General features: G+C 42.7%; 1 protein-coding gene across 1 annotated transcript in view; it reads left to right on the top strand.

Annotated features, from left to right (window-relative positions):
* The window catches only part of LOC119382746 (zinc finger protein 91), a 32096-nt gene that overhangs the window by 11224 nt on the left and 7760 nt on the right, over positions 1-13112 (top strand). The window contains exons 10-16 of the mRNA XM_037650575.2: positions 1864-2220; positions 5167-5290; positions 7371-7405; positions 8351-8527; positions 9390-9565; positions 10303-10493; positions 11611-11633. Coding sequence (XP_037506503.1) covers positions 1864-2220; positions 5167-5290; positions 7371-7405; positions 8351-8527; positions 9390-9565; positions 10303-10493; positions 11611-11633 — 1083 coding nt within the window. The remainder of the gene's footprint in view (positions 1-1863; positions 2221-5166; positions 5291-7370; positions 7406-8350; positions 8528-9389; positions 9566-10302; positions 10494-11610; positions 11634-13112) is intronic.

Here is a 13112-nt window from a genome sequence, read left to right as displayed (position 1 = left end):
CGGCTTCAGTTTTTTTTTTCTTTTTTTTTTGTACAAGTGCTTTCTGACATAAGCCAACCTTTCATGCATTATGGTCTGACCTTACCTATAAAAAAAAGACAATACATCTAATTTACGAGTTTTCACCTGCTGCAATAACCCAGTGCCTGTGGTGTCACTCTGCAGAGCCGAGATACTGGTTTTAATCTTGGCTGTAGCTGCTGCATTTTGATGGAGGCGATATCTGAAAATGCCTGATGTACTGCTTAGATATAGGCATTTCTCGAAGAAGTATAGGCGGTCAAAATTAATCCCAAGTTCCGCGTTGTGGCATGCCTTATTATCAGATGAGAAGTTTTCGAACAGTGAATGTTGCCAGAGTCAACACCTTGACAAGGGTACTTGTCTTTGTCAGGGCAACAACTGCCAGCATGCCACCCTGATGAAAATACTTTCGTTGTTGTACATGTTACAATTTGGGTTTCGGCAACATTCCTCATTTGACAAGTTCTCGTCACTCCAAGCCTTCTTCCTGTAAAACTCGCTGCGGTTTAGGTTTATAACCAGATTGCGATTTTAGTGAGTAAAATACCATATAATCTTTATCATATAATAAACCTTATATATCCCATATAATGTACCATCAAATACTGTATAAATCATATACAGTAGAACCTCGGTGATAAGATCACGATTTGTACGAATTTCACGGTGATATGAATTTTTCTGTGGTCCCAGACAAGGCCCATTAACCTGCAATATAATGCAGTACGGTTGTTGTGAAGCGATTTTAACCCCGTGACGTTTGATATGAATGTATGCTGCCGTGCAGGCACGAACGGGTGCTGCCAGCACTGTTGCGGAAGACTCAACAATCGTGCAGACATGCGCCTCTTATTGTAGCCCCTGGGATTGTGCGCGCGAATCTTGGGAGGCCTCAATGCGCCTTCACGTGCCTTTGCATTTAGATTACAGATGGCGCTGGTGTCGCGTTTTTTTTTTCTTTTCAACGTGTTAAAACTCGAGGCAGTGTGGTACTGAGTTTACACATCCCTGCCACGTCAATGCAAGTTATGGCCTTGCAATCGGACAGGATCAAAAGAGGAGCGGACGGTTTTGACCAAGGAGCTAGGCCTTGCAATGTCAACACGCATGATTGTTGGGGACACGCACGCCTGCCAACCCTCTGATTTGCATGGGAGGAAACCTTCCAATTGTGCGGGCACGGCCGTAAATCTCTCGAAAAACATCCCAAACACCACCACGATAAGAAAATAATAACAACAAAGCACAGCGGTTCTAAAATTTTCTGGCCTTCATGTATTGCATGCAAAGCGCTCTTTAAGTCACTTTTGCCACAGTACTTTGTTGAAAGCATACTTAATTTTTTAGGAAGGGGCTACTAGCTGTCAAGGGTCACAACACATCTGGTTCATTAAATAAACATGCGTGCATGCGCTGTATATTTATGAGTACAAGTGTGATCGTTGACGTCTAAAAGCTTTACTACAAGTATGATCGTTGACGTCTAAAAACTTCACTGGCAATCATACAAAGCTGTTATGATATTGCAGCGGCCCTGAGAAACAATAAATGAAAATGTACCCCAGCTTTCTTCTGTCGCATGCTAATTTTCCATGTTTTCTCGTGATACGAATTTCGGATGATATGAATATTTTTGTTGACCCTGCAAGATTCGTACCACCGAGGTTTTTCTGTGTATATTTTATCTTGCACATTTTTAGGATGTCTGTTTTTGTGCAATGCCACAGCTGCAGCATATCATATACAGTAGAACCTCGGTGGTACGAATCTTGCAGTGTCTGTGCTTGCATCAGGTATTCATCTTCAAGTTATCTTTTTCCTCACCCACCGTGACAACAGGATCTATGCAGCAGGCACGTGGAAAGGAACGCATGTAGCCCAGCCCCCAGGCCTGAACCGGTGCGACGGCTTGAGGTGCTTCCAGCTGCATTTTTCGAACCCATTGTGGTGCCGCCCGCTGAAACAACTTCGATCGATGCAACGATTTCTGGTGTCATTGCCGAAAGCATTCCTGACAACAGCAAGAGCCATGTCGAAGTGACTGACACTGCTACTGTCACAGCTGGTGAGCCTGCCGGTGTGTATATCATGGTGTCTGACAAACAAGGCGGAAGCAGGCGTGAGCTGCTGGGACCTGTCCGTGCTCGTCAGCACCGGCTGCCTTGCCCACACTGCCCTCGCTTTTGCTTTTCTCAGGTATGTACCAGTGTATTCGCACCCCTTGATTCTTTCTGTTGTGTCTGCCTCGAATTGTTTTGCAGTGTAAGCTCAGTCATAACAGCTGATTTTGTTAAGGCAGAGACTGCTGCGCTGCGCGGTGCACGAGCCGCTCCCACACAGAAACGACTCCTGCACCGCACGGAAGTGACGTTATGCGTTTTTTGGTTAGGCGTGCCGTTTGAATATGCGATGAATTCGCCGAGTCGGCAAGCGAGTATGCCTCCCCATTGGCCTCCAGTCAGCCGGACTTGCTGCTGCTGCACCGCTGGTGGTCCTGTCTACAGGCCCTTTGATATTGGATGTTTGACGACCCTCGCAGAACTCGCTCTATTATAATGATACACTGTTTTAAGAATCAATGCACTTTCTCGGCGAGACGCAGGAGGGCACGCAAAATTCAGATGCAGCTGGCTGCATCGGTTTTTCCGGCATCCGCGTCAAGTATGATTTGCATGGTTTATCAAGGCTCTGATGACAGGAAGATGCACTGCAACAGACATGGTCTCAGAACTGGGTCCCTGGGCGCCTAGATTTTGCGAACGGCTCGTACCATCACGTTGAAAAGAAACGCGAACATCGTAAAGCGTGGCTTTCGGTACATTCGAACTTCAGCATGCTTTGAATATCGCTGGGCGAACCTGTGTTTTCGGCCAGCGTCACCGTAGTGCTAGAATTTTGCTCCGGCTGACGCTATCGCATTGCGTGCGTGTTCCGAGTGCGAGGCATGACTGGCAGATGATAACCATAACAAATAATGATGGACAAGTTTCCTGCCATCATTTTTTTAGCAGCTAGTAGTCACTGTTTCTCTTTGCCTCTTGTAGCCGCACCGAATATGCGACACGAAACCTTATGTCGCTCAGTGTACCGTCACCGCCTCACGAAGTAATTGGCAGACTAAGTCGCTTCAAAATACTGACGTGTCGCCGTGATACTCTAGGCTACGCTGTACTCTAGGCGATCAGCACTTGATAAACGATGTCCAATGGCAACAGCTGACTGTGCTAAGCCCACATACCTACAAAACAGTGCTGCACAGTTTGTCTGCCTTGCTGAATAACATGGCCAGTGACAGCACAGCATGATTTACCTAGCAACGGATGATAACAGCCAGTACGTGTTCGCACTTTGCGAAAAGCCTGCAGTGCAAGAGCATTGGCAATCTAAGATCACAGGCTTAGTAAAAACACTTCGCAGCCACACTGGGATTTCTTGTGCGTCCGGACGTTCACACGAACTGTGCAACAACATTTATTTCATCGTCACCCTTACCCTTCGCGACAAGCAAAATGAGGTACTTGGTTGCAAAGACACTCTCACCCTCGACAACACCATGTTTTTACATCGCAAACTAGAAAATGCAGTACTTCCAACAGCAACGCAACAATCTGCACATTATATAGTGAGAAACTCTGCCGCACATCAATTTTTTCGCGGCTGCCATGTTTGCAACTGTTACTTTTCGCAGCGCCCTCTGGATTTAAGGTGGTTGCGATGTGTCATTAATTAACAAATTTACATTAACTAACTCGTCAAACACTTTTTATTTAATATTTTTGTAGGTTAAACACATTATAAAGTAATGATCTGTCCATTTTAGTTGTTTTAAGTTTATTTTAATGAGGTGACGTCACTTCCGTGCTGTGCAGGAGCCAGTTCTGTGTGGGATCGGCTCGTGCACCGTGCGGCACACGAGAAGCTGCCTTTTGTTAAACGAAGAAAGAAAAGAAATAGGGTGGGAGTCGGAATCGAACCCAGGCATCCTGCGTTGCAGTCAAGTGTTCTACCATAGAGCCACCCCAGTGCTTAAACTTCTTGTGCTTAAAGTGCTTAAAGTCACGTTGACATATGTAATATTCTGTGGTAGAAGCGTAGAATCGCACCAGGCATCACACCATGTGAATTGCGTAGCAGCCGCAGCATCAACAATGTGTGCAGCTACGTAGGTGCACACATTGCCTTACAGATGAGTAGCAAATAGTGGGTACTTTGCTACAATGCAAAATGATGATGGATTAGGGCGTAGTGGGTACTTCACCGCTGTACTGCACTAGGTGCCCTAAGGCCGCTCCTCCTGCTGACGATGTGAATGTGCTGTGTGTTCTGTGCATTCCTGGAATCTTTTTCTTGTTTTTGCAGTTATTTTCTGAGGTTATGTGAAATCTTCGTGGATAACATTGAGAAGAAGGGGAACTGGTCGAGGTTCCTGACACAGCCATATGAAGTCAATTGATAATAGTGCTAAGGAAAGCAAAAGGGATGTTATTTTTTAGTTGCAGAGTCGTGGGTTTAGTCTCCAGAATTGGCAAGTTGTTTTTTTCATCCACTTTTGTTTTCCTTTATCTCATAATTACTATACTTACAACTAAAATCAATGAATAATGTCCCCTTTTCCTTGGCTTGATGATCCCTTGCCTTTGTAGGGTTGTCATTGTGTTCAAGGGCAAAAGCAGAGGTGAAGACAGCTGCTGCGCACTGTCACTTTGGATACCTTTACCAACAGTTTATCATTTATAACAGCATGTTGCCTTTGTCTCTTGTGTCCAATTTGTTGCTCATTTCAGTATTCATCTTGCTGAGCCGTTCTTTGTGAGTTTGCTTGTGCCTTTTCTTGCAGTGCAAGCTTTCTCTACACAAACTCAAAACTCTCATTCTGTTCGACTGAGGTGGGGCGGACGGAAGGTCATATTACTTTACAATGGCGCACTAAAACCTCTGTACAACTGATTGGAAAGACTGCTCTTTCTTAAGAAATAGTATTTAACACCATTAACTGTGCCAATGATTAAGTGCTCGTGATTGCGGGCTTGTCGGTTTAGCCATTTTACATAGGAACGTTGCCTTTTATTGGCAAGCATTGTAATATGTGTTTGAGAATATTTCATAACAGATTTGCGAGGTGAAAAAGCGTGCTTCTTGCAGGCAGCTTTGCAGGTCCACTTGAGGCGCAAGCACATTAGCAATGCACCCCTCAAATGCCCCCACTGCCCGAAGCGGTTCTTTGTTGATACTGTATTCTACAAGCACCGGTCCATCTGCATGCGCAGTAAGTGGAGTTGTTGGCCCTGGCTTCATCTTATTCTGCTTGTACTGGTGCTCTTTGCATGTGTAGCACTAATGATCTTGCACTTGCATTCTGGACTGTCCGGTTTTCCTCAGTTTTATTGCATATTTTTAAGGCGCTTATTCTGATGTACTAGCTGCTTGTCGCCATGGTGTCATCGTCATGTTACAAGATATCAAATAAAGCTCTAGATATTTTTTTTTTCCTTTTATGTGAACTCTTTATTGCCTCCTACCTCTGCCTGTATAGTGCATATTGTACTTTCATTTGTTCTTTTTGCATCACCCCATATGTAATTCCCTAACAGTCCTTTAGGGTACTCATATAAATTATAAAGTGATAAAATAAAGGTAGTTTGCTATACAACGCATTTAGCAGTGCATAGCTTGTAATTACCTCCGCTCATATTTCATATGTGCTCGGGCACCATGGGGAACTGTAATGGCTTCACATTTTCGATACCACTATATAGCTCACACTGCTGCAGCATTACAAAGAAACCGAGTGAATACAGTGTCACATTCAGCTTAGCAGTGGAACAAACGCTGTGTTCTGCTGCCGGCATAAGTATTGCACCCATGGGCAGTAGCTTTCACGCTGTATTGGGCCTGAACAGAGAAGACGGTCAAACTTCCAGCTTAAGTTGTGTATTTTGGATAAAGGACCAATGATTGCTGTCAGGAATTCCAGACACCAGCTTTAAGATAATGTAGAGACAAGCGGGCTTATATTGTCAGTGATGCTGGCACTTCTACATTGAGCCAGGTGTATCTATGAATCAGGAGGGACATGTTCGGATGCACGTTTCTATAAATGTGCTCTTGGTGCATCACCTGCCATGGTAGCCCAGCAGCTACGGTGCTCTGCTGCTGAACAAGAAGTTGTTGGTTTGATACTTGGCCATGGTGACTATACTGTAATGGGGATGGAATACAAAAATGGTTGTGTAAGGGGCTTTGGATAAGTGTTAAAAAGACAAAGTGGCTGAAGTGAACTGGAAACCCCAGTATAGTCTCGTACCATGTGTTAAGCTTAAACATTGAATACCCCAAATCAGTCGGTCATTCAGTAAAATCGTGACTCATTTGTCAAAAAGATACCCTTGTGGGTGTGGGGTTATATGAAAAACTGGCGTTTTATACTGAACGCGTGCTCATCATAGACCAGGGTGCTATGCATTGGCACTACTAAAACAACTTCTGACACCTGCCATGGCGGTCCAGTGGTTATGGTGCTCGGCTGCTGACCTGAAGGCTGCAGGATCAAATCCGGGCTGGGGCAGTCGCATTTTCGATGGAGGCAAAAATGCTTGAGGCCTTTGCACTTAGATTTAGGCGCTCGTTAAAGAACCCCAGATGGTTGAAATTTCCAGAGCCCACCACTGCGACATCCCTCATAATCATTGTTGTTTTGGCATGTTAAACCCTAACAATTATTATAAAACAACTTTGTACTAGCTAAATACAAGGATTTTCTCATAAACACTACAACAAGTTTTCTAAAGAGTGCATCTGTTACAGTATATTTACTTGACTGTTTTCCTTGTTTGTCAATGAATATTGACAAATAATTGCTTTAAGTATTTATTCTTTCCTCACACCATAGTCGAGTGGATTAAACTAACACAATAGTTTCATCACCCTCATTGGCCTTGTTCTCATCAGGATTAGAAGGTGCACTTACCAGTTGAATTGTATCACATTGCAATCTTCTATTTTTCTATGTATCTTCTATGCAATCTTCTATGTATCTATCTTTCTTGCTCGTGGAAGTTTGTATCTGTGCTACACATTGTATAACCTGCATATATTATATGTCCCTGTACATTTGTTCTAGAATAGCCTTATGTACCACCCTGCTAAAATCACTGAATGGTGACTGCAGTACCTATAAACGAAATGAAATAAAATGAAGTAAATATAACTTTTGTACTTTCACTTATCCAGCAAAGCTTACTGGACTGCAGCATTTGCTCATGACTGTGTCAGAAAATGTGTTTGAAGTGTTATGGTGCCTGCAATTTTCTATTTCCCATTCCCTGTCTCTATTTTTTTTTTTGCAGAAGGAAAAGGAAAAGATGTGAAAGTTTATGTAACGGTATGTCAGACTGCATTACATTTTGTCATAGCTGATCTGGCTCTCCCGCTTTTGTTGTGAGCATAAATGTTCAGTCAGGGTGAATTTGCAAAATGTGCCACTAACGAAAAAAAAAGAAGTAGGTAAATTGCTCTTGCAACCAGAGTGCATAGCCAAAAATTTCGGCATCCACGTTGTTCTGTGGAAGTGCTATAGTAACTACAGTACTCCTGTAGATTCATTTCATAACGAATGACCGTGGTGTCAAATGTAATGCGCCCCTCAAACTGTGTGTATACTGAATAATCAAGGCACACTGTGTTTATGCTTAATATCCTAAATCATTTGGACACCTATATTGATGCACTGTATCAAATTTTGACAAGTACTATTTCATCTAACGTGTACTATAGGGCACCTACCTAGTCTTGTAGCACTTTCTTTTTTTTTTTGTTCACGTGACATGAAGCACTGTGTTTTTTGTTGAGGTTTGATTCACTGAACCTTTTAGTCAAAGGCTGCCTGTTTTAGACAAACACGTAAAGAGCTACCTAGTGTTTACACAGCAGTATCCTGATATACGAAATCTCTTAGTTGTCAGATAATCCGAACCGCTTGGTTGGGCCTGACAAAGTCCGACCAGATTGAATGATAACTTCAACCAATCCTTTCAAACCATGTAATGGTGATTTCAAACTAAGTTTCCTGCCTGTGTGGAAGTTGAAGGCCAAGTTTCTATATGCATTGCTGGTTATCATAATGCATATTAAATGCGAAGGAAGCCTATGCCAGACCAGAGCTGAGCATCGTGAACATGATCGGCCACAGTATTCACTGGGGCTGACTCCATCGTGTTCATACTCTGCTTTATTAGAAAAATTGCTTGTCCCCATGGGAGCTCAGAGATGGCTTTACAGTAATTTAAAAGCTCCATCTTGAAATCCTTTCTGTTTTCCTCTATTTTAGGAATCGAAAAATAGATGGAACCGGCTAAACTGCGAGCACTGCGACTTCTTTACTCACCGGTATCAGATATTGACGGACCATTATGCTGAAAATCACCAGGAGCATGCTTTGAGCACATGTGAAACATGCCAGACTCGATTTGCTCATCATGCTTACATGCTGATTCATCAAGTTCAGGTAAGATGGCTATTTGGTGTATACAGGTAAGGCAAATAGTACATGGAGTGAGGCATGGCATGATGACTTTTTAGCAAAGTTGAGTGGTCCTCGTTATCTAGTGTGAGTGTACATTATGGCGAGGCTCACATGATTCATACTTCAGAACTGCAACCTACTTTTTCATGAATCCTGCTTAACTTAAAGGGATGCTAAAGTGAAACACTAAATCAGTTTAGCGTGCTGAGTTATTCTTTGACAACTCCATTGTCGTTAATTTTGCGATCATAGGTTTGTTATCGGGAGAGAATGAAGTTCGAACTTTCGTTTTCGAATCTTGAGCTGGGGAAATCCTTGCACATGAATGTCAATGTGACGGCACGGGTTTCTATGTCTTTAGTTCTTATCTTGGCCACGCTGGCTGAACAGAATTCCCTGAAACTTCGTACGTAAAGTCTCAGGCTTCCTTAGAACACAGTGTAGTTAAATTTTACTGATAAGGTGCGTATTCCATAGGCTGTAGAAAATGCCATCAAAATCTGTGATGTCGCAGTGAGTCGGTGCAGGAACGTCACGCGTCTTCACCATACGTATTCTTTTATGCGCATTTTCTGGCTTAACAAGCGTCTTCTCATGGCAGTAGCAGTGTTTATGCTAATTTGCTAATACAGGTGAAAACTTTTTTCTCTTTGGTGTCTCTTGATGTCCTGTCTAGCTCGATACCTACTTTTGGTGTCCCTTTAAGGAAACTTAGGGAAATTGTGTTGTCTACGGAGCACCAGGGGTTTCTAAAAATGCTTTGTGCTTTGAACCTATGGTGCGTTTTCCTTGTGTCATCGTGCTTGTTGGGCTTTGCTTACACGCAAATCTGCTGGAATGACAGGTACACTGCCTGTCGGAAGAGAACCAACCGCAGGCATGCAGCTTGTGTGACCTGACCTTAGATGGCATAGAGGGGCTCAGAGACCATCTACTGGAGGTCCACCTGCCAGCTCCCATTTTCCGCTGCTTTGAATGCTATGGACGTTTCTCCACATATGCTGCTGTGTTGCGTCACAGGTAGGTCACCAAAAGCGTGCCTTCTTGGATGACTGTAAGAATGACAGCAGTAACTAAGATTTACATCAGAAGTCTATCAAAAACTACAAGCTGAGGTGTGTATTCGTACTTACTTAGCTGAACCGAAAAGGACTGAGAACATGGAATTGAGATGAACTTTGCCAATGTGTATATTGTGCTGTGTTCATACAAATGTATGTTCAACCAATTTCATACTCTTCCTGGGGCCATATTCTCAGGCCATCGCTTTTGGCGATATTTTCACTCTAGTGATGTGTTTGGCTGTCAATGGGCCATGGTGGTCTGGCACTGTGTACCCCATGTTAAGACGGTGGACTGGGAGCGTCATTGCTTAGGGACGCCAATGCATCTGATGCGCAAAAGCGAAAGGATTGCCTAGAGCGATTGCCTGAAACTACCATGCTTTTGTTGCTCTCATTCTTTCACAAGTGAGAGAACTCTCAAGTATAGTTAGCCGTTCTTGTGTATTTGTATATGTGGGAAATTGCACTATGTTGATGTGGTTTAAACAATGTTTGAAAACATAAATTTGGCATATTACTTCGTTCTGTGCCTTTGACATCATTTGTAAATGCTGAACCCCACTGAAAAAGAGCACACAACGCATTAAAACAAACTTATGGTTTTGCAAAGGAGGTGTTAATGCACTTATAGTAACTGTACAGATGAAAAACTATGCTTGGCTTTAGAGCTTGATCTGTCTCGCTCCTTTACAGAAACGAAAAGCACAATCCAAAGTCATCCAAGTGCCCGGACTGCCCAAAGACGTTCAAGAATGCCCTTGCTTGCCGTCGACATGTGCTGTACACTCACTACAGTTCACGTCTGGTGAATTCCTGCAAGCTATGTTTCAGGCGCTACAAGAACCTCCTCGAGCTTCGTTATCACATGGCACTGTCGCATATAAGTGAGTTGCATCCCGTTCTTTTAGCAGCCGCTTGAGGCTGTCATCATAATACTAGCGCAGTGTGCTGAAAGAAACTGTGGACCATAAGTGTGCATCTTGTGTTGGCCAGAGTTTTTAACCCTTCTTGCAAGCGGGAGATTTCAGTGATTCAAGGCCTTCTATGTTAACTGTTACAAGGCTCTTATACCCGGATTGATATACTAAAGTTCTCGGTTTTTGGAACATTGCGCTCTTGCTTGCTTTTTTAAAAGCCTGCTTCTGGAAAAGGTGGCTAAAATGTACAACTTGATTTGAAAGCTAAACTGCACAGTGCAAATTCAGTGAGGGACATAGATACTGGCTGGGCTGCGCCCACGAATATCCAGACCACCGAGGAAACTGGTGTGCGGAAAGAAGCATGCTGGGCCTTACATTGCATGCGCTGTAGGTGTGTGTACGCCGCTGACTTGTGAAAAGGTCTACGTCAAACAAACTGGTCGATGCATCACTGATCGAGCATGGGAACACGAGCACTCTGTGTTGAATGATGCATCATTTTATTCACCTATGCATTCTAGTTCCTGTGCCTGTGAGCCACAGCTTACCACTGTTACCAGTATTCGAATTTTGGGAAAGAGTGGGAATTCGGTGGCTAGAGAACTTATGGAAGTGTATCATATCAGAAAGAAAGGAAGTGATTGTATCAGCGATACTTCTGTGACGATGCGCAACAAAGAAAGGAATTTTTAGATTTGATGTTCTGAGCTGCATTCTGGCGATATGTCCATTTGTGGTTATGATGGGCAGTGGGCTTCCGCAAGCCAGCTGTACAGTGTATATATGTAGGAAAGTTTTTTCACAATAAAGATAATTGCGAGTTAGTGCTTGTCCTGTACTGTGTGTGTTCTTTTATGTCCCATACTGAATTTGCGCTCTGCAGTTTAGCATTATGAACCAACTAGCCCAACAACAAATTCTCTTATGAATTGAAAGAGTTGTCTTCAAGAAGAAAATCTCACCCTGCTGCCGCATTGTTTTTTTGCAAATGTTTTCTTATTTGTTCTGTAGTGTCAAGAGATGAGTGTATCTGCGGCAAACAGCTTGAATTGACATGATTTACTTTATTTTTGTTTTTTAGATGAGCTGTCTGAAGAAGAGAAGGTGAGAACTCTGACTTCTATCTACAACATGCTTGGGCAGACCCATATTCTCTGTCTGAAACGTAAAAATAGCTAGAAAAAAATGAAGACAAGTAAAGAATGACAAACACTGGCTCTGAATCGCTCTTTACTTGTCTTTGCTTGTCGCTGTTTTTACGTTTATGGTGGATCCACACCAACTCTCCCAACTTTCTCTTCTAATTCATAGTCTCGTGTTCAAGTTTGGTGGTTCTTAACTGTTCTAGAGGCAGTTTGTGTCGTGGCAACACAGGTACAGCAATATTTAGAACAGTATGTCTCATATAGCATAACAACGTGACACCAAGATGACACTGCAATAACACTTGGTTTCATGTTAAAGCAAATATAACTTGAACTGAACTAGTATAGTACTCCCCTTTTTGCTGCCGCTGCATCTCGTGGAAACTCTTAAGCCTGAGATTGCCACCAACATTAGATTGTCCCGATGACAATGCAGTGCCAAACACCAACCATCAGATATAACTATGGCTTGATCTAAATTTCTTGCATCTCTTGCTCATTTTGCTGAAGTGCATACAGTGGGTTTGGCTCTGCCTTGTGCAATGCAGGTTTTGTAAAGTAGATAACATATTTAAAAAATAAATTTTGGAAATACAGTCCCGCATATTTGGGAGGGTGCTCAGATCAAAGTTGTTTTGGTATACTGGGTTTTGAAACGGACTTTCTTGCTCCCTCTCTCGCTCTCTCTTTTTTTTTTCTTTTGCAATGAATAGTTCTTGGGAGTCTGATTGAGCCCTCCAGGAAAACTAACTTAAAGGAAAAAAAAAAAGAAAACTGCACATAAGCTTGCTCTAGTCTTATGGTAATTCTCGAAGTCTTCTTAATTCAGTGACGATGTTGAAATTTGTGTGGCCTGTTGGATGCTACTGCCTACAAACATTCGTCTACAGTGATATTAACTAAAGCATGATGAAACCATGGACTTGCTGTTTTTTGATGCAATTTAACTTGCAGATATGGTTGTTGCTTGTACTTACAGTAGCTCAGTAGTTCTCTCCTAAGTTGTTCAGTAGAGACTGGTGATGGTTTCTCAGAGCATGAAATTCCTTGTATTGAAAAATACACTTTGCGTTAACTTCATGGTCCATGGTCATTAATGGCATAACGTTGCCTGAACATTGAAAGCTCTCGGACATATGTGATGCACTTGCGTTTTCTGTGTGTGCAGAGAGTTGATCTTACAGACTCTTTATTTCCAACTTCTATCAGTGATCTTTGTTCATCCGTGCTTCTCTTTACATGAGAATGTTTTCTTTCTTCAGTTGTATAACTTTTACACTTCGTCCATTTTTTACCGTTCCTGCTTGGTCTGCAGTATATGTTGCTTGAATAAAAGCAAACACTATTTGACCAGCAGCAAGTCCTACTGTCATGTAATTCCTATACCGGGGTGGACTAAACTTGCACATGTAAACTAGTACTGTCATTACAACGTTGC

This window comes from Rhipicephalus sanguineus, chromosome 2 (assembly GCF_013339695.2).
Source record: "Rhipicephalus sanguineus isolate Rsan-2018 chromosome 2, BIME_Rsan_1.4, whole genome shotgun sequence".
NCBI classification, from domain to species: domain Eukaryota; kingdom Metazoa; phylum Arthropoda; class Arachnida; order Ixodida; family Ixodidae; genus Rhipicephalus; species Rhipicephalus sanguineus.
The sequence above is the reverse complement of the archived record's forward strand: the minus strand, read 5'-3'. Positions and strand labels throughout refer to the sequence as shown.